A 22,413-nucleotide genomic window follows, 5' to 3' on the forward strand; every position below is an offset into this window, starting at 1 on the left:
TCCTCTTACTGACAGCCTTCTACCTCTTAAATTCCGCCGCCATGTTGCATTTCTTTCTATCTTCTATCGATATTTTCATGCTGACTGCTCTTCTGAACTTGCTAACTACATGCCTCCCCCCCTCACGCGGCCCCGCTGCACACGACTTTCTACTCATGCTCATCCTTATACTGTCCAAACCCCTTATGCAGGAGTTAACCAGCATCTCCATTCTTTCATCCCCTTCACTGGTAAACTCTGGAGCAGTCTTCCTTCATCTGTATTTCTTCCTGCCTATGACTTGACCTCTTTCAAGAAGAGTGTATCAAGACACCTCTCCACCCGAAATTGACCTCTTTTGGTCACTCTATACTTATCACTGTATGAGAGCAACAGTTAGCCGGCTTATTTTTTTAAATCTTTTTGTTGCCCTTGAGTTGCTCTCTGCTGTTAAAAAAAAAAAGTGATATGTAGCATACAGGTGATGTTCATTATGTAGTTGTAATTGTAATTGTAATTAAATTTGTTTTGAAGAAATTGTAATTGTAACGTAATTGCTATTTCCAAATGCACTTATAATTATAAGTGTAATTCAAAGTTTATGAAAGTAATTGTAATTGTAATCATTTTTTTTTTAAGTGTAATTGCACCAACCCTACCACTACTACTACTACTAGTACTACTATACTACTACTACTACTACTACTACTACTGCTACTACTACTACTACTACTACTACCACAGATATTTTTAAGTACATTATATTAGTGGCTGTCATCATTAATTAAAGTAGTATAACGTATTACTTTTTCTCTTTATGTTATAAGAGTAAGAAAGAGTGAGAGTGAGAGAGAGGGAGAGAGACTAGTGTTGACAGATAAGATTACACATATAAGTGTGTTATATTGCGTGAGAGTGAGAGAGAGAGAGAGAGAGAGAGAGTTTCATCAGATTCTCTCATTTCTCGATATAGGAATCGTAGTAATCTTTTTTTTTCTTTTTTTGAGTCTGTGGAAAGAATGAGTCAAGGATATTTATCTTCTACACGTTGACAGGCACCCCCCTCTCTCTCTCTCTCTCTCTCTCTCTCTCTCTCTCTCTCTCTCTCTCTCTTATTGAAATGGCTGCCAAAAAACTTTACCACGAAAGGAAGTAAAGTGACAAGGATTAAATTGTATCTTGCAGCGAGAGAGAGAGAGAGAGAGAGAGAGAGAGAGAGAGAGAGAGAGAGAGAGAGAGAGAGAGAGAGCGTCTGTTCTTCTCCCTACTTTGTTTACCTTCTCTCTCACAAACAGTTTCCCATTCCCTTCCTTCCTTCCCTTCTTTTCTTCCTCCTTCCTATCATCCCTTCTTTCCTCTTCTCCAGCTTTCTATGCCTCTTTTCTCCTCTTTTCTTTCTTTCCTCTTCCTTTCCTTTTTTCTCTTCCTTCTTCACTCTATTCCTTTTTTCCCCCACTCCTCATGTCATTCTATTCTTCGCTTCCTTCTTCTTTCTATTCCTTCTTTCCCTTTCTTTCCTATCTACTTGCTTCTTCCTTCCCTTCCTTTCCTTATTAATTTCCTTTCCCTGTCTTTCCTTCCATCTCCCCTCTTCTTTCCCTTTGTTCCCTTCCTTATTTCTTGTACTCCTTTCTCTCTCTTTCCCTCTCCTATTCATTCTTCCTCCCTCCCCATTCCCCATCTTCCCTTCCTTCTTTCCCTCTCTTCCTTTCTTAATCCTGTCGTTTGCGTTAATGTCTAAATATTAAGATTTGACTCCTGCAATCAGGACTCTTAATTATCACAAAGGTGGACAGGTAAGCTTGTTCAGGTGTGACTCAGGTGTGGAGTCAAGGTGTGTGGGTGGAGGTATTTTTAATAGGTCAGTCTGGAGGCGTGAGTCAGCGGTGGAGGAGGAGGAAGAGGAGGAGGAAGAGGAGGAGGAGGAATAGGAAGAAGAAATGAGGAAAAGTTGTTTGAGTGGGTTTGTGTCTACAGATTATTCATTTTCAGATACTCTCGCTCGCTTTCTCCCTTTTCGTAACATAAGAAGGAATCAGAAGGAAGGAAGGAAGGAAAAAAGAAAGTTAGGAATGAAGGATGGAAGTGAAAGAAAAGAGGAGGTGTAGATTAAAGAAAGATAAAGACGACAGAAAGAAGGAAAGAAAGGAAGGAAGGAAGGAAGAAAAAAGAAAGTTAGAAATGAAGGATGGAAGCGAAAGAAAAAAATGAAGTGTAGATTAAAGAAAGAAAGATAAAGACGACAGAAAGAAGGAAAGGAAGGAAGGAAGGAAGACTGAAAGAAGAGGTAAATAGTAAGAAAGAAAAACAAAGTAGATAAAATAAAATAAAAGGAAAGAAGGAAGGAGGAAAAACTGAAAAATATTGATCGAAAGGAAAGAAGTGAGAGGAGGAAAATATGGGAAGAAAAAGGAAGAAAGGAAGGAAAAGATGACTAGAGGGAAAGAAAGAGAGGAAAGAAGTAAAATTTGGGGTCTGGAGAGATGAAGGAATGAGTGGGAGTAAAGAAGGAAGAAAGATGGAGGAGGACGGGAGGGAGAAGGAGAGGAAGAGAGGGGAAAAGGGAGGGAGGGAGGGAGGGAAGAAGGAGGGAGGGAGGGAGGGAGAGCCAGTGCATACCAAGATACTTTAGTCAACAGAAACGGGTAGGAAGGTGGAGAGAGAGAGAGAGAGAGAGAGAGAGAGAGAGAGACTCAAATAGAAGACTCCACGATGCTCTGAAATAGTCTACCTCTCTCTCTCTCTCTCTCTCTCTCTCTCTCTCACTTTCATTTTCTTTTTGTTTATTGTTTTGTTTATATAGTTCTATAATGAAAAATATTTATGCTTAATTCTTTTCTCATTTTTTCTACTCAAAACTATTATAATTTTGTGTGTAATAATTCATGTTATTTATATTATTTGTGTTTGTTTTAATATTTTAACGTGTTTTTCCTTTTCTTTTATTTTACTATCATAAAAAAAGATATTGATGCATAGTTTAATCTTAGACTGAGCTATACGATGTTACTCTAAAGAATATATAAACAATAATAACAATGATGATGACGACGATAATAATAATAATGATAATAAAGATAATAATAATAATAATAATAATAATAATAATAATAATAATAATAATAATAATAATAATAATAATAATAATAACAACAGAAGAGGAAAATAGATATGCGACAAATATTCAATAGATAATAGAAACACAAAGCAAGTGTCAAACAAACTACCATTACGTCTACAAACTAAAATAAACATAAACTGAATCATTCTAAACTTATCGAGAAAAGTCTTGGGAACATCCACGACTGTCTCCTCGATTATGAGCAGTGTTACCAACTCACGGGAAATCGGCGGGGAGGGGGGGGGGGAGGAGGATTGACAATACTGAGTAAACAAGGTGTGCTTACGTCCTCCATCTGCCCTGGGGAGGAGGTGAAGGAGGAGGAGGAAGAAGAAGAAGAGGAGGTGGAAGTGAAGGAGGACAAAGAGAAGAAGAGGAGGAGGAGGAGGAGGACAAGGAGGAGGAAGAGGAGGAGGACGAAGAGGAGCATGATAAACAGGATGAGAATGATGAGAATGAGGAGGAAGAAAGGATAAACAGACAGGGAAAGAAGAATAGAAAAGGAAGAATAAGAAAAAAAAATGAGGAAAGTCAGGAGTGAAATATTTAGGAAGGAAATTAAACTACTAGATATATTTTTAAAAGACTGACGTGGTGACCGAGAAGGAGGAGAAGGTGGAGGAAGAGGAGGAGGAAGAGTAGGAACATGAGAAACTGGATGAGAATGAGGACAAGGAGAATGAGGAGGAAGAAAGGAGAAGCAGACAGGGAAAGAAGAATAGAAAAGGAAGAATAAGGAAAAAAATAATGAAGTCAGGAGAGAAATATTTAGGAAGGAAATGCAGAGGGAAGGAAATTAAACCACTAGATATATTTATAAAAGACTGACGTGGTGACCGAGAAGGAGGAGGAGGTGGAGGAAGAGGAGGAGGAAGAGTAGGAACATAAGAAACTGGATGAGAATGATGAGAATGAGGAGGAAGAAAGGAGAAGCAGACAGATAAAGAAGAATAGAAAAGGAAGAACAAGAAAAAAATAATGAGGAAAGTCAGGAGAGAAATATTTAGGAAGGAAATGCAGAGGGAAGGAAATTAAACCACTAGATATATTTATAAAAGACTGACGTGGTGACCGAGAAGGAGGAGGAGGAGGAGGAGGAGGAGGAGGAACATGAGAAACTGGATGAGAATGATGAGAATGAGGACAAGGAGAATGAGGAGGAAGAAAGGAGAAGCAGACAGGGAAAGAAGAATAGAAAAGGAAGAATAAGGAAAAAAATAATGAAGTCAGGAGAGAAATATTTAGGAAGGAAACGCAGAGGGAAGGAAATTAAACCACTAGATATATTTATAAAAGACTGACGTGGTGACCGAGAAGGAGGAGGAGGAAGAGGAGGAGGAGGAAGAGGAGGAGGAGGAGGAGGAGGAGGAGGCGGATTAAAAGGAGGAGGAGGAATGCAAAAGAACCGAAATGAGGTCACTGAGTATTTTACAGACTCAATATTTTAGGGATTTTCCACACACGCATTACCTAAACATAAACGACTGAATCAGCTTCACTTTTTTTCAGTCCCTAAATTATAATAAATAAACATTAAAGTGAGATTTCCTTATAACATGGATCTCCTTAGCAGCATTTTTTAACTTGCTAATTAAGAACTGGTAAGAAATATGCTGAATAATCGTATTACTGATTTCCTCAAGATGGACTATTATTATTATTATTATTATTATTATTATTATTATTATTATTATTATTATTATTATTATTATTATTTTCACTGCGTTATGCGAGTGTAATGTCATGTTGTTTTGGATACGTTCTTTCCTCCCATTGCACTCTCTCTCTCTCTCTCTCTCTCTCTCTCTCTCTCTCTCTCTCTCATCGTAATAGAAGTAGTAAAGAAAAGTAAAATATTACTGTTAAGAGAGAGAGAGAGAGAGAGAGAGAGAGAGAGAGAGAAGGGTATGATTTAAAGGTTCTTTCGACCATGCCTTGGCAACAGTGCAGAAAGAGAGAGAGAGAGAGAGGCTGTAACATCAAGCAGCAGTAACTCTGCCCCTCTCTCCCTCCTCTTCTCTTCCTCCCTCATCTCCTCCTCTCCTCTCTCTCTCTCTCTCCTCCCTGTTTCCCTTCATTTTTTCTTCCCCTCCCTCCCTTTCTCTCTCTCTCTCTCTCTCTCTCTCTCTCTCTCTCTCTCTCTCTCTCTCTCTCTCTCTCTCTCTCTCTCTCTCTCTCTCTCTCTCTCTCTCCCCGTTTTTTTTTTGTTTTTTTTTACAACAAAGTAGACAGCTCAAGGGCACACACAAAAAGAAACAATAATAAAAAAAATCACGCTACTCGGTGCTCCCCAAAACAGAATCAAAAGAGGTGGCCGAAAGAAAGGTTAATTTCGGGAGGAGAGGTGTCCTGATACCCTCCTCTTGAAAGAGTTCAAGTCGTAGGCAGGAGGAAATACAGATGAAGGAAGATTGTTCCAGAGTTTACCAGCGTGAGGGATGAAAGAGTGAAGATGCTGGTTAACTCTTGCATAAGGGGTTTGGACAGTATAGGGATGAGCATGAGTAGAAAGTCGTGTGCAGCGGGGCCGCGGGAGGGGGGGAGGCATGCAGTTAGGAAGTTCAGAAGAGCAGTCAGCGTGGAAATATCGATAGAAGATAGAAAGAGAGGCAACATCGCGGCGGAATTTAAGAGGTAGAAGACTATCAGTAGGAGGAGGAGAGCTGATGAGACGAAGAGCCTTTGCCTCCACTCTGTCCAGAAAAGCTGTGTGAGTGGAGCCTCCCCACACGTGAGATGCATACTCCATACGAGGGCGGACAAGGCCCCTGTATATGGATACAACTGCGCGGGGGAGAAGAACTGGCGGAGACGATACAGAACGCCCAACCTCGAGGAAGCTGATTTAGCGAGAGAGGAGATGTGAAGTTTCCAGTTGAGATTTTGAGTTAAGGATAGACCGAGGATGTTTAGTGTTGAAGATGGTGACAGCTGAGTGTTGTCGAAGAATAGGGGATGGTGTTTGCAAGATTATGGCGAGTTGATAGGTGGAGAAATTGAGTTTTTGAGGCATTGAAGGACACAAGGTTCCTTCTGCCCCAATCGGAAATGATAGCAAGGTCTGAGGCTAAGCGTTCTGCAGCCTCCAGTCTGGAGTCGTGTACTTCCTGTTGGGATGGCCTTCTATTGAAAGAAGTTGAATAATGCAGAGTGGAGTCGTCGGCGTATGAGTGGACAGGATAGTTTGTTATGAAAAGAAGATCATTGATGAATAACAGGAAGAGAGTGGGTGATAGGACAGAGCCCTGTGGAACGCCACTGTTGATAGGTTTAGGGGAAGAACAGTGACCGTCTACCACCGCAGAGATAGAAAGTTTTTTTTTTGTTTTCCCTCTCCTTCAACTCCTCCAGGTAAATCAAAGTTACAATAATCAGCACAGATGTTCACCCAGTAGAAGACGGTTAAGATTCGTTTTAGGTCTGTGCCAGTATCTCATTACCTACCTTATGAAACATCAGTATCTCTTCATATATCTTTTCTACAAACCTTCAACAGTCATGGAAACGCTTTGAAAATCTAATTCAAGGACTTTTTTTTTACTCTTGAATAGAGGATAATGTTTACAGCGACGGCCGCGGCGACGCTGAAGCTGGTGTAGCGAGAAATACCTCCTCGCTGAAATAAGTCACATATACGTGGGGGGGGGGTGGGTCCAGGGTGGGCGTAGCCCTCCCTGGTTAAAAGCGGGGGTCGAAGGGGGCGCAGCCCCCCCGTTAGTAGGTCGTAAAGTTCGGTTGGAGTAGTTTAAATATGCTCCCCGACCCTAAACCCTCTGCGAGCTATTTTACGGCTGCGGCGGCTGCAGCGTCGCCGCGGCCGCCGCCAGAGGAGGCGACGGGCTTTCGTAAACATTATCCCTTATTTTCAAGAGTAAAAAAAAAAAGTCCTTGAATTGGATATTCAAAACATTTCCATGACTGTTGAAGGTTTGTAGAAAAGATATATGAAGAGATACTGATGTTTCATAAAGTAGATTATGAGTTACTGGCACGGACCTAAAACGAATCTTTACCTTGAAGACACAGGTAATCTTCACCCTCGTCACAGGTGTTGCATTACAAACCACCTGTGCCAGTGGAGCTGCTGTTGTCCTTTTATAATTTTAACTTTAGCCCACCCGAAAAAAAAAGCAAAAGGGGAGAAAAATTGACTAGAGTAATTTTGTGAGTAATAGGTAATAATGAGTAATGATGAATAATAATGAGTAATAACAATTAAGCTAATATTGCCCTTGTCTGATTTTAACTTTAGTCCTCCCCCCAATAAAAGCACAGTGGGAAAAAGCAGTTAAGATTTCAGTAATGACTTAATGACTGACAAATTATTGCTTGTATTTGATATTTTAGTTTCGGAAGTCTTGCATGAATTAAACTGTGTAACACTCGAATTACTTTGGGTTCTAAATGAGGGAGCATGCAGCCCGCTGCTGGATCCGCTCCTTCCACGCCTCTTCCTCAGATATCTCTAGCTAAACCCAACACATAAAAAGCACCCTATCGCCGCTGAAACTGTAACATATCGCTTCTAAAAGAGTAACCCATCGCGCATGTTTGTTGCTAACATTTCATGAATGAATAATTTGAGATGGAAAATGTTAGGAGTAATTATTAGTTCGTTTAAGTCTATCAGAAAAAAAATACATATGTGCCAATCATCAGAGTGAGTTACGTGTTATCGTGTGTCTCTTCCTCTGATATACTGTTTGATATTACTTTAAACTTAACTATGAATAAAACTTTAATATGTATTATAATTTAGTTGCCCTTTGATGAAGAAAATGGATTGTTGTTTTTATCATAGAAAACGAACTTTGTTGGGACACAGTTACATATGTTGACGTATTTCCATCAATTCTATATTCTTATTAATAGTTCTATTTGATCCATCTCTCTCTCTCTCTCTCTCTCTCTCTCTCTCTCTCTCTCTCTCTCTCTCTCTCTCTCTCTCTCTCTCTCTCTCTCTCTCTCTCTCTCTCTCTCTCTCTCTCTCTCTCTCTCTCTCCTCCTCTCTCCCACCTCACCTATTTCCTAACCCTCCTTGATCTCACACACCTCACTCACGCCTCTCTCCCCCCTCTTTACTCACCTCACATCCCTTCCTACTCCTCCTCTCTCCCACCTCACCTATTTCCTAACCCTCCTTGATCTCACACACCTCCCTTTCCCCCTCTTTACTCACCTCACATCCCTTCCTACTCCTCCTCTCTCTCACTTTTCCTCCATTACTAAACTACCTCTCACACACCTCACCCCCTTTCCTAATCCCCTTCACTTTGTGTTTTTATCTCTTTCATTTCAGCTAAGATGGCACCTAAGAAGTGCAGTACTTGTAACGGTAGCTTCTCAGCTCACTTTTTTACAGGGCGTTCTGCTGTCTGTCGACTGTGTCTGTCCAGACAGCATCTCGAGACAAGACTGCAGGAGCAGGAAGAGAAGATGGAAGAAGGCCAGAATAAAATAATGGAGCTTTCTCTCACCAGGCAGCATCTCGAGACCAGACTGCAGGAGCAAGAAGAGAAGATGGAAGCAGGTCAGAATAAAATAATAGAGCTTTCTCGCACTGTTGCCTCCTTGCAGGAATTCATCCAGGCTAACGTTGCTGTGGTGCCAAACCCTTCTCCAACCGCCCCCTTGCCCTCAGCGATACCGTCGACACCAGCGTACAACACCACGCAACGGAGGATGCTAGTGGCACCGACCATGATGGCTTCACCGTCGTGAATGGAGGAGCCAAACCAGCCAGACAAGCGATTTATCCTGTTCATTGCTTCAACAGGTTTGCCATTCTGGAGGAGGAGGACGAGCAGGAGAGCACCTTCCTGGTGGGTGACTCCATGATTCGCCAGCAGGTCGTTGAGTTCTGCGGCAGAGTTCCTCGTCGAAGACGGAACTATTGCTATCCTGGTGCTGGGATCGACGACATAACTGCTGCTCTTGAGGAGATCTCCCCCCAGGCTACTAATGATTCACTGTTTGTTATCCACACAGGTACGAACGACGTCACCACGACCCGGTCTGAGGAACTCCTGGAGAAGTACCGTAGGCTCATCCAGCAGTATAAGACTAAATCCCCTAACATTTTGATTTCAGGAGTTCTACCACGGACTTGGGCGGAGAGCGACTTTTTCAGTAAGGCCTTCAGCCTAAACAACCGCTTACAGACTCTTTGCAGGGAGCTTGACGTGGAGTTCCTAAACGCATGGGACAATTTCTATGGACAAATGAACTTTTCCACAGGGACGGATTGCACCTTTCTCCCATCGGGGCAGCCAGACTCGGAAGGCTCCTCAACGAAGCAGTGCGTGTCATCCGAGCAAAAAACGAGTCACGGCCACGTCCCTCCACCCCGCCCGTGTAAATAGACGCCGTGCATCGCAACAAACCCGTAACCGTGATCCCGCAAGTACCACCACCTGTATTACCAAGCCTCTAGATAACTTAAAATCCTTAGTTTCAATGCGCGTAGCCTAAGAAACAAATTTGATGAACTGAGATGTCTTGCTTTAACAGAAAATTTTGACATAATTGCTATAACCGAAACATTTATCGACACCACAAATATTGATTTAAGTTCCGAATACAACATAGATGGCTACAGACTCTTCAACAAAGATCGTGTAAACCGTAGAGGCGGTGGCGTCGCCCTTTATGTCAAAAGCTATTTGCAACCCACCGACAAAACACCGGGAAACAGTAACGTTGAACATTTGTGCGTGCGAGTAAACATTGCAAAAGTCAATTTAAATATATCTGTCACCTACAGACCTCCTGGGCAATCACTCGATGACGACCTTGAAATGTACAGCGTCTTAAGGCAGTCACTTAATAACAACGACTCACTGATATTAGGAGACTTTAACCTCCCCCATATCGACTGGGCGACACTGTCAGGCACAGAAGGCGAGTCACATAGAATGATCGAATTTCTAGAAGAAAATTATCTAAGCCAAATGGTTTCTGAGCCAACTCGACAAAATAATATACTCGACCTTGTTATAACGACCCAAGATAACCTTGTCAGTAGTGTCACGGTAGGAGAACACCTCGGTTCTTGCGATCATAAATTAGTGCGCGTCGACATTAAAGCTCAATCATCAGTGACTGAAAATAAAGTAAAGGTGCCCAATTTCAAAAGAGCTAACTTCGTAGAAATCCGACACAAACTAACAGAAATACAACTATCAGATGACGGCAACGTAGAGGAAGCCTGGCTAAGCCTTAAAAATCACTTACTCACTCAGCAGAACACATTCGTCCCCTTGTGCGAGAAGCGAATTAACACTAATAAAAGCCCACCGTGGTTTAATAGCGAAATTAAACAATCAGTCAATGAGAGAAAATTGTTTTACAGGTTAAAGAAAGAACAAAGCACGCCTGAGAACATTAGACTCTATAATGATGCCAGGCGACGAGTAAAAAGACTAGTAGGTCAGGCAAAGCGTAGACATGAAGAAAATATTGCAGCCAACTGTAAAATAACCCGAAATCTTTCTTCAGTTACATAAACAACAGAAAGGCGATCAAAAGTGGTATTGGACCTTTAACAAACAGCGACGGTGCACTAGTGACTGACAGCCAACACATTGCAAACCTCTTAAACAATTACTTTTCCTCGGTGTTTAATACTAACAGTCTTCCTCTCGCTACCACCAACACCAGTACTATTGTAAATCTCGAGCATGCATTGCCTAATTTTGAAATAACAACCGATGAAGTCCTTAAAGCTCTCCATTCACTTAAAACAAATAAAAGTCCTGGACCTGACAAAGTATATCCAACTCTGCTGAAAGAAACGAAGAGCGAAATTCTCTCCCTCACAACCGTATTCAATATGTCCTTGCGACAAGGCATCGTCCCTTCAGATTGGAAAAAGGCTAACGTGACACCGATTTTCAAGAAAGGAGACAAAAAGTACCAGGTAATTACAGGCCCATTAGTCTAACTTCGGTTGTAGGTAAGCTACTTGAGGGCATAATTAGAGACAAAATTGTGAGTTACCTTGAAAGCCACTCATTGATTGGGGACTCACAACATGGCTTCCGAAACAAAAGATCCTGCCTATCAAACCTATTAACCTTTTATAACGACCTCTTCACTGTTTATGACGTAACCAAATCACTGGACGTAGTCTATCTTGATTTCAGAAAGCGTTTGATAAAGTCCCGCATCATAAATTACTTTACAAATTAAAGCAAATAGGTATTGACGGTCAAGTAAACCAATGGATCGCGAATTGGTTGAGCAACAGACAACAAAGAGTAGTGATTGACGGATTTAACTCAGAGTGGGCGCCTGTCACTAGTGGCGTCCCTCAGGGCTCGGTCCTTGGCCCAGTGCTCTTCATTATTTACATCAACGACGTGGATGTTGGACTCAATAACCGCATTAGTAAATTTGCAGACGACACAAAGATTGGTAACTCGGTTCTCACTGACGAAGACAGGCAAAGCCTCCAAGAGGATTTGCACAAAATTTCAGCTTGGTCGGATAGATGGGAGATGCCCTTTAACGTAGACAAGTGCCAGGTCCTTCAAGTTGGAACGAGGAATAAGAAGTTCGAATACGAAATGCGCGGCGTTAAACTCAAAAGCGTTCAATGCGTCAAAGACTTGGGGGTCAAAATCGCGTCAAACCTCAAATTCTCACAGCAATGCATCGATGCAGCAAATAAAGCGAACAGAATGTTGGGCTTCATTAAAAGAAACTTTGTATTCAAGAATAAAGATGTAATACTCCTGCTCTACAACAGTTTAGTCAGACCCCACTTGGAATATGCGGTACAGTTTTGGTCCCCCACCATGCAAAGGATATTGCTAAATTAGAAGGTGTTCAGCGTCGGGCAACGAAAATGATCCCTTCCTTGCGCAACAAATCCTACGAAGAAAGGCTTTCTATCCTTAACATGTTCTCTTGAGAAACGTCGCCTCCGAGGAAAATTGATCGAATGTTTTAAAATACTTAATGGTTTCACGAATGTAGACAGATCAACATTGTTTATGATCGATGACAGTCTGCGCACGAGGAACAATGGCGTAAAACTCAGATGTAGACAAGTAAATTCAGATTGCACCAAATTTTTCTTCACCAACGTTGTAGTGCGAGAATGGAATAAGCTTCCACCATCAGTGGTCCAGTGTAACACGATTGACTCCTTCAAAAATAAGCTCGACCGTCACTTCCTTCAACTTAATATCAACTAGAGCAGAAATGCAACGTTTTGGAGTCTTCTGATTAATGTAAAATCACTTAAGTTTAAGGACAGACCACCAAGTCTGGACCATGGGGTCTGTGTGGTTTCTCTCTCTCTCCTCTCTCTCTCTCTCTCTCTCTCTCTCTCTCTCTCTCTCTCTCTCTCTCTCTCTCTCTCTCTCTCTCTCTCTCTCTCTCTCTCTCTCTCTCTCTCTCTCTCTCTCTCTCTCTCTCTCTCTCTCTCTCTCTCTCTCTCTCTCTCTCTCTGATTCTCTCTCTCTCTCTCTCTCTCTCTCTCTCTCTCTCTCTCTCTCTCTCTCTCTCTCTCTCTCTCTCTCTCTCTCTCTCTCTCTCTCTCTCTCTCTCTCTCTCTCTCTCTCTCTCTCTCTCTCTCTCTCTCTCTCTCTCTCTCTCTCTCTCTCTCTCTCTCTCTCTCTCTCTCTCTCTCTCTCTCTCTCTCTCTCTCTCTCTCTCTCTCTCTCTCTCTCTCTCTCTCTCTCTCTCTCTCTCTCTCTCTCTCTCTCTCCTTCCTTCAACTTAATATCAACTAGAGTAGAAATGCAACGTTTTGGAGTCTTCTGATTAATGTAAAATCACTTAGGTTTAAGGACAGACCACCAAGTCTGGACCATGGGGTCTGTGTGGTCTGATTTTCTATGTAAGTCTATGTAAGTCTCTCTCTCGCTTTCTCGTAAGGGAATATCAATAACAATAAAACCATCAGCCATATTTTGTATCCAATATATATTTCCCATATTTCTTCCTCTCTCATACAGCCGTCAGTACATACAACCAGTGAGTGAACAGATAAGACACGAAAAAAAAAGATAACGATATAGAACTATGGTGATCAATGCTGTGAAAATGTGGATTGAAGTTGAAAGTAAATCCTTATACGTACCTATACATGAATTTACGTGGTTTAAAGTTAGGTAAAAGTGTGTGTGTGTGTGTGTGTGTGTGTGTGTGTGTGTGTGTGTGTGTGTGTGTTATGACTAGATTATTCACATACACTTCTCTTTTGCTTTTCCTTCCTGTTTTAGGTATAAGGTCCCGCACATTGGTGATTTTTTTTTATGCTGGCGCCAGACTCAAATCATGCAACCAGTCCTCACATACATGAATAGACAGGATTAGCTATAGCTTAATATATAGATAGACAGACATTTTAAATTAGTCTGTGTATATTTTTCCGTCAGTAGCAGCAGGCAAGGGTAAACAAAAAAAACGGTAAAGAAGGCCCGCAACACTACTTACTATGTTCAATATCCATATCCGTCTATCTATATTTATCTAACGAGACGTCTATCTATATATACCCGTGAGAAATGGACGCCTAACCTTGAGCCTGGCGAGAGTACCAAAATTCGCTGGTGCCAGAAACACAAAAAAACGCTCGTGTGCCGCGGCGGTACGGGGATGGTTAGTTAACGTTTACGTGTGTGTGCCAAAATACAAAAAATATATATGTGCAGTAAATCGTATACAGTCATTAGCAATACGATACGTTGTGTGTGTAAAGCATGCAAGAGATCGTACACATAAACTACAATGAAAATAATAATAATAATAATAATAATAATAATAGTAATAATAATACGGTTGTAATAATAATAATAATAAAGGGAAAGCTTGCAGACAACACAACCCCATCAAGCAGTCCCCAGTCACAACCCCAGAGTCCCTAACCCTCCCCCAGCAAGTTACCCCTCCCAATAGTAAAAAAAAGAAGAAAAAAAAGAAAAAAAGATCCCCCAAATCCTTTCCAGTCTAAAGTTTTAACATCCCCAAACCTCTCAAGCAGTCCCCAGTCACAACCCCAAGGAACCCCAACCCTCTACCAGTTAACTCTCCCACTTAAGGAAAAATACCCCAAATCCCCACCAACCCAAAGACTAACAACCCCAACCCCCCAAATCTGTCCCCAATCACAACCCCAGAGGATCCTTAACCCCCAACCAATTAATCCCCCATTTCAGAAAAAAATCCCCAAATCCCTACCAGTACAAAGACTAACATTCCAACCACCTCCAGCCCTCCCCACCAATAGGAAGCACTGAATCATCAATCCCCAATAAGAAGTCAACGTCACACCCCACCCTAATCCCCACCTGGTCCCCAATACCGCTCCCCAGTAGTAATCTAACGCCCTAATCCCCTCCGTTCTTTCTTATTGAAGCAAGCTCAGAAGAAGGGGAGGAAGAGGAGGGAGGAAAAAGAAGAAAAGAGAACACAGGAAAAGAAGAAGAAGAAGAAGAAGAAAAAGAAGATGAAGAAGAAGTACGTAGTAGAAAAGAAAAGGAAAAAGAACTAGAACAAAAAGAACAAGAAGAAGAAGAAAAACGAAGATTATGAACAAAAAGAAAAAAGAGGAAGGAAAAGAAAGAAGAACAAGAGAAGGAAGAAAAACGAAAGTATAAAAGAACAAGAACAAGAGGAATATTAAACCACTTTCCGCCATTTTTCCCAACGAAGTGAGAGCAAAGGAGAAAAGAACAAGAACAAGAGCAAAAAAAACACCACCCATTCCTTCCTTCTCACCCCTAGCCGACCCCCGCCACCTGGCCCCATCACACGTCGCTCCCTCAGAAGTCAAAACACGGGCTGGTGACGCCGTTGGGGTTGAGCTTCTCCCACACTCTGTACATCCTCTCCGGGCCGATGTGGTGCCCCGTGAAGGCCTGCGGGAGAGAAGGGACAAAGGGCTCAGGAGGCTAAACAACATGAATATAAAAACTTGGTACTCGGTAAGCTAAAGTGTGATTTATTTATTTTTTTATACAGTGAAGAGCAAGAAAAATTAAGATACAAATAAGCCAAAAGAGAGTGTCAGATTCGATTGGAAAGGTGTCGTGATGCTTCCCTCTTGAAAGCGTTTAAATTGAGTAGCCAAAGGAGAGCGTCAGATTCGGTTGGAAAGGTGTCCTGTTGCTCCCATCTTGAAAGTGTTTCAATTGTAGGCATGAGGAAGTACAGGCGAAAAAGAGCTTTTCCATTGTTTACTAGCGAAAGGGATGAAGATATGAAGTTGCTGGTTAACTCTCTCTTAAGGGCTTTGGATAGCATAGGGATGAGCTAGAGTAGAAAGTCGTGTGCAGCCGACCGCTGGAGGGGTGGAGGCATACAGTTTGCACGTTCAGAAGAGCTGTAAGCGTGAACCATGAACGAGGAAAAACTGTAGAATCATGAGTGAATGGAAAAAAGGAAGCAATTACTTTCGGCAATAAAACCAAAACAATCCCCGCCAAATGAAAGAAGGAAAAAACCCGTCCCAGCAGGTAACCTCATTAACCACATTAACGGAATAAAGGAAGCAATCAGTTCCGGCAATTAAGAAAACAAAGCGATCTGCCAAAAGAGAGAAGAAAACAACTCACCTCTCAGCAGGTAACCTCATTAACCCCTTCACTCACCTGGGCGAGGTCACAGTCGTCGGTGACCCGCTCCCCGCAGGTGAAGCGCGCGTCGTGGGTGGGCGGGTGGGCGTTGACCTTCTTGGCCAGGTGCGCCGTCACGTACACGTCTTCGACAGGTATGGGACGCGTGGACAGGGAAGCCTCGTACAGCTCACGTATCAAGTCCCCAGACACGACGTAGCCTGGGAAGGGGGAAGATGAAGGTTGAGGTGAGATGAGGGAAGGTGAGATGAGTATGATAAGGCTAAGCTAGAGAAGGTGAGAATAGGTAATAAGGTGAGGTTAGGTAAGGTCAGGGAAGGTAAGGTAGTTAGGTTAAGGAAGGTAAAGTCAGGTAAGGTGAGGTCAGTGGAGGTGTAGTTGGGTAAGGTGAGGTCAGGGAAGGTAAGGTAATTAGGTTAAGGAAGGCAAAGTTAGGTAAGGTGAGGTCAGGGGAGGTGTACTTGGGTAAGGTGAGGTCCGGGATGGTAAGGTAGGTAGATTAAGGAAGGTAAAGTTAGGTAAGGTGAGGTCAGGGAAGGTAAGGTAGGTAGGTTAAGGAAGGTAAAGTTAGGTAAGGTGAGGTCAGGGGAGGTGTAGTTAGGTAAGGTGAGGTCAGGGAAGGTAAAGTCAAAGTAATAAGGTGAGTTTAGATAAATAAGATGAGGTTGGGGAAGATGAGGTTAAGGAGATAGGGTGAGGACAGGGAAAGTGAGGTTAAGTAGGGTGAGATAAATTAGGTTAAGTGACATTAGGGGAGGTTAGGTTAGATAAGTAAGGTTAAGTGACATTGGAGGAGGTAGGTTTGGTAAGTAAGGTTAGGTTATGTGTAGTGATGTGAAGGTGCTTTTGTTTTGCTGTTGATTATATTATTTGTATCATTATTACTACTGTTACGAATGTTATAGTCTTGTCGTTACTATCATTATCATCCATAAGAACCACTACTCAAAGTATCTATGTGTATAAAGGCTTTTGGTTATTCTGTTTTTATTTTATTATTGCTCTGTTACTATCGTATGAAGAATGCCCCGTTACAATACTATCAAATACACTCAACCATTACTTTTCTTTAGTAAATCTGTATTGTGTATTTTCCTTATCATGTACGCTAGGTTCTGCGGGCAATTAACTATGTGTGTGTGTGTGTGCGTGTGTGTGTGTGTGTGTGTGTGTGTGTGTGTGTGTGTGTGTGTGTGTGTGTGTGTGTGTGTGTTTTATACACCAGAGAAGACAGTCAAGGGGGAGAAAAGGAAAGCCAGCAGTGCGAATGTGTGTATATGGCGGTGGTGTATGTGCGCTCGTGTGTGTGTGTGTGTGTGTGTGTGTGTGTAATTAAGTAAGTAAAAGTTTATTGCCAACATACTTGAGAGAAAAGTTCTACAAATATATTTTTTTTAACACATTAGCAGCGGTCCGTCGAGCCGAAGCTCCATGACGCGCGCGCGTGTGTGTGTGTGTGTGTGTGTGTGTGTGTGTGTGTGTGTACATACCTGCGCCAGCCACAAACGGGGGGTGGGCGGGGGGCAGGGGCATGCCAGGTACAGCATTGACGGGCCGGAACGCCTTCTTCTGCTTGATACAGCCTGGGGGAGGAAGTCCACGTGAATTATGACAACAAACGCTACGGTGATTAACATTTTAAGGCGAGGAAAATATATAATGAGGCGCTGATAGAAACTGAAGAAATAAAAGTAAAAGAGAGAGAGAGAGAGAGATCATTACGACAACAAAAACATTATAGTCTTATTATAAAAACTGAAAAAATAGAAAGCATTCTTTGGAGAGAGAGAGAGAGAGAGAGAGAGAGAGAGAGAGAGAGAGAGAGAGAGAAAATCATTATGGCAGCAAAAATATTACAATCCAATGATAAAAAAAAAAAACTAGGAAGCAGCCATGACAGAAAATAAGAGAAAGAGAGAGAGAGGTAAAATTGTTATGGCAGAAAAAAACGTTATGACCATGTGAAGAAAAAAAAAATAACGAAAAAAGAAACCAACCACTCAAAAGAAAGAGAAAAAAGAGAAAGTAGGAGGGAAAAATAGAAGAAAGTAAAAAAAAAAAAATCGGTCTATATGGCGTCTTAATTATCCTCTACCTGTAATTCTGCCCTACCTGTAATTATCTCACCTGTAATTATGTCTACCTGTAATCTATCGTAGCTTCCTTGTCTTAATTCATCCCCTTGTAATTATCTCACCTGTAACTCAGCGTGTCTTGCGTGTCTTAATTCTCTTCTACCTGTAATTCTGCTCTACCTGTAATTATCTCACCTGTAATTATGTCTACCTGTAATCTATCGCAGCTTCCTTGTCTTAATTCATCCCCCTGTAATTATCTCACCTGTAACCCAGCGTGTCCTGCGTGTCTTAATTCTCTTCTACCTGTAATTCTCCCCTACCTGTAATTCTTTTCTACCTGTAATTACGTCTACCTGTAATCTTTTCTGTCTTCCTTGTCTTAATTTTCTCCTACCTGTAATTCTCTTTTCCTGTAATTTTGTCTACCTGTAATCTATTCTGTCTTCCTTGTCTTAATTATCTCCTACCTGTAATTCTCTTCTACCTGTAATCTATTCTGTCTTCCTTGTCTTAAGTATCTCCTACCTGTAATCTATTCTGTCTTCCCTGTCTTAATTATCTCCTACCTGTAATCTCTTCTACCCGTAATTCTCCTCTACCTGCAATTCTCTTCTACCTGTAACTTCCTTCAACCTGTAATCTCTCCTACCTGTACTTCTCGTCTAACTGTAACAATCTCACCTGTGATCCAGCGCGTCTTGCCGGCCTCCTGCAGGTAGGTCAGCAGGGTAGGCACGTTGACGAAGATGTCGTCGTCGGTCTTCAGCAGGTACTGGGCTTGCTGGCAGTGCGTCGCCGTCCACTTGAGGCCCATCACGCTCTTCAGGGTCAGGTTCATGTAGGAGTCCGTGAAGTCCTCCTGTAGGATGTCCCCGTAGGTCCTAGACTCCTCCACCACCTGTAGGATTCGTGGACAGGTAAAGGGAAGGAAGGAGGTAGGTAGGATAAAGTTCATGGCAAGGGAAAGGATGTAAATTCATGTAGGAGTCCACGAAATTCTCTTGCAGGATGTCCCCATAGGTCCTAGACTCCTTCTTTACCTGTAGGATTCGTGAACAGGTAAAGGAAGGAGGTAGGTAGGATAAAGTTCATGGCAAAGGAAAGGATGTAAATTCATGTAGGAGTCCACGAAATGCTCTTACAGGATGTCCCCATAGGTCCTAGACTCCTCCATTACCTGTAGGATTAGTGATTATTAGGGCAAGTAAAGGTGAGAAGGAGATAGATAGTGCTAAATGCATAGTAGGAAGGTAGAAGGTTAATTTACTTTTTTATATTAAGTCCTATGCTGCTCCACAACCTTCAGTATTTATCATCATCATTATTATAAGCCATTAGTTGACCCCTGCAGTACAAAGGCCTTTCCCAACGTCCTCGACTCTCTAATGCTAGTGTACTCATTCCTTCCTTGGCACAAGTTCTTATATCGATTCATCTTGTCTTTTGTTTGCCTTGACTTTTATGATTCTCGGTTTGCCAGTCTTACTCCTCATCGTTAGTGTTTATTAGGGGCAGGTACAGGTAAGGCAAGGCAATGTAGACGAGGATGACAGGTAGGCGAAGGGCAGCTAATGATGTTATATGCCTCGCCACCTGTGAAAGAAAACTAATGAAGAGAAAAAAGAAATCAGAGAGGGAAGGGTAGAGGGATCGGAGGAGTTTATTTCCTTATAAGAATACGTGGTAATTATGATAAGCGTCTCTTCACCTGTACGAGTAAACTAACGAAGAGAGAAAGAAAGGAAGAGGAGTGGGAGGGACGGAGGGATGGGAGAAGGAATTTATCTTCATACCTATCATCAGCACCTATATTTTCTCGACCTTAAAGGGAGAAGGTAAATCAAGGGAGCGGGAAGGAGAAAGAAAGGAACGAGAAGGAAGTGAAAGTAAAGGATGAAAGAAAGGTATGACTAACTGGCTATTGTTTGCATGTTTATTTTAATTCTTATTCTTTTATCTGCGTTTGAAAGAAGAGGAGGAGGAGGAGGAGATATACTGCCTATTGTTTCTTCTTTCATTATGCATACTTTATCTATCGCATTATCTTCTCGCCTCTTTCAGAATGCATTTCACTCCCTTATCTTGTCTTTTTTTCAATTTCTTTATCTCTATCTCTGTCATGCTTTACTATCCAGATCCTAACCTAACCTAACCTGACCCCCTTACCACCTCCATTTTTCTCTCTCTCTCTCTCTCTCTCTCTCTCTCTCTCTCTCTCTCTCTCTCTCTCTCTCTCTCTCTCTCTCTCTCTCTCTCTCTCTCTCTCTCTCTCTCTCTCTCTCTCTCTCTCTCTCTCTCTCTCTCTCTCTCTCTCTCTCTCTCTCTCTCTCTATATCTATCTATATATATATATATATATATATATATCTCTATCTATCTCTATCTGTCTATCTCTTACCTTAGTATCCACATCCCTGTATATCCAAATACCAAACGTTACCTATCATTATCACCTGTCCACCTTCATCCTCATTTACTCATTTACCTTACCTTACCTCACCCATTCACCTTTTTGCTTGCCCCACCCTCACCTTACCGAATCACTCTTCACATTATATCAGTATGTCTCACTTTACCTGTCAAGTCATTGCTGTTTGCTTACCTTCCCACCTGTCTTACCTGATCCTTGACTCACCTTTCTGACCTGCCTAATTTACCTCCTACTTATCTTTCTCCTACTGCTCCTCTTCCTCCTCCTCCTCCTTCTCTTCCGTCTTTTCATACTCCTGCTCCTCCTCTTCCTTCTTCTGCTCCCCCTGATCATATTTCTAATCCTCCTCTTCCTCCTTCTCTTCCTCCTTGACATGCTTCTCCTCCTCCTCCTCCTCCTGCCGCTACTTCTATTATACTCTCTCTTCTCGTCCTTCTACTCCTCCTTTTGCTTCTACCTCCTCCTCATACTACTCCTACTACCACTACTACTCTCCTCCTCCTCCTCCTCCTCCTCCTCCTCCTCCTCCTCCTCCTCCTCCCCCTCACCTGGGTCTGGAGGGCGTCGTTGTGGGGGTTGGCCAGCAGGAACACCAGCTTGGCGTTGGAGGGCGCCAGGGCCGAGGCGCTGCCCCAGGTGTCACGGATGGCGCGCCGCCGCAGGAAATTTGGGACCGCGGAGCTCACCACCACCAGCAGCCACACCTGTTGGCGCCACACTAGCATCAGCATCTTCACTATCTTCATCATTATCATTATCTTTATCTTTATCATCATCATCTTCACTATCTTCATCATCACCATCATCACTATCATCATCTTTATCTTTATCATTATCATTATCCATCAACGTTTTCCTCTAAAGCTAAAGTAACATACACTATAATCCGTCACAATCACCATCATCACTATCATCATCACTCTCCATCATCATTTTCATTACATATCTTAACCTAACATAACCTGACTTACTCACGTTTACTTCATCACCATCACCATCACTGTCATTATCATCATCCTTTTCATCATCACTATCATCATTACCACTTTCCATCATCATTTTTATTAACACTCCTAATGTAATCTAATCCGTTAACTTCACCATCATCATTATCATCATCATCATCATCATCATCATCACTTGCTCACCCTCACTACCATCCATCATTTTCTAGCACTTCTTAAACTAAACTACTACGTTGACCTCACCTCATCATCATCTTCATTATTACCCCCATCATCATTTTCAATACCATCATTATCATCATTATATTTCTCATACTTTTCAGAGAATTGGTTGTGATTAGTTTCAGTTCTTATTCTTTTTCCCAGGTGTCACGCGCAGGTAGGCATAGACAGGTGAAACTCATTAATGTACCTGAGGAAACAATCACTGTTGTCTGCACGCCTTCCCTTTCACCTGTCACGCCCTCACGCGCACACACACACACACACACACACACACACACACACACAAAGCATAATTTTAATAGTCCCACGTATTGAAAAGTACAATTAAAAACAGATAAGAGATTCGAACCGTGAAAAGACAATATATAAAAAGCGTTATTCTTGCAGACTTAAAGAAAGAAGACTACGAACACTTTAACAGACACAAAGAAAATGCAGCACACTCATAATTCACTCTATATCTGTCTATCTATGTATATGTCCATCTATCTATCTCTACATGTCTATCTATTCATCTCCCTGTCTATTTACTCTACATATTTGTATCTATCTATCACTGTATTTGTCTATCTTTGTGTATGTCTAATTATCTCCTTACTTATTTAACTACCTCTCTGTCTATCTTTGCCTATCTTTCTATCGATCTACCTCTATCTCTGACCTACTATCTTTTTATTTTACAACAAAGGAGACAGCTCAAGGGCACAAAAAAAGGAAACAATAATAAAAAAAAATCCCGCTACTCGCTGCTCCTAAATATCTAATCACCTGTATCTGTCTATCTATAAGCCGATTTCACAGTCCAACGCGGTGTCTTCGTAACAGCCCGAACCAAACTTTAGAATCCCATACAATCCAAACTGGTGAAGTCTTCGATGCCACACTAAATACATAAGACTTTTCCTGTATAGTTTCGTCAAATTTGTGAACTTAAATGTAAACACCAGACACAATACAAGGAAATTTCGAAGGCTCTGATATTGGTTTGGGAGCTTACTAACCCATCGTGGGGAACTGTGAAACTGGC

At 42.0% G+C, this 22,413-nt stretch overlaps 1 protein-coding gene across 3 annotated transcripts in view; it reads right to left on the minus strand.

Annotated features, from left to right (window-relative positions):
• Positions 1-13,014: 13,014 nt before the first annotated feature.
• The window catches only part of LOC126993447 (beta-1,3-galactosyltransferase 1-like), a 32,636-nt gene continuing 23,237 nt past the window's right edge, over positions 13,015-22,413 (minus strand). For all 3 annotated transcript variants that reach the window (XM_050852571.1, XM_050852569.1, XM_050852570.1), the window contains 5 exons: positions 20,745-20,900; positions 18,447-18,663; positions 17,178-17,270; positions 15,703-15,887; positions 13,015-14,970 (listed from right to left, as the gene is read on the minus strand). In XM_050852571.1, coding sequence (XP_050708528.1) covers positions 14,875-14,970; positions 15,703-15,887; positions 17,178-17,270; positions 18,447-18,663; positions 20,745-20,900 — 747 coding nt within the window. In that variant the 3' untranslated portion in view covers positions 13,015-14,874. The remainder of the gene's footprint in view (positions 14,971-15,702; positions 15,888-17,177; positions 17,271-18,446; positions 18,664-20,744; positions 20,901-22,413) is intronic.

This window comes from Eriocheir sinensis, unplaced genomic scaffold (assembly GCF_024679095.1).
Source record: "Eriocheir sinensis breed Jianghai 21 unplaced genomic scaffold, ASM2467909v1 Scaffold615, whole genome shotgun sequence".
NCBI classification, from domain to species: domain Eukaryota; kingdom Metazoa; phylum Arthropoda; class Malacostraca; order Decapoda; family Varunidae; genus Eriocheir; species Eriocheir sinensis.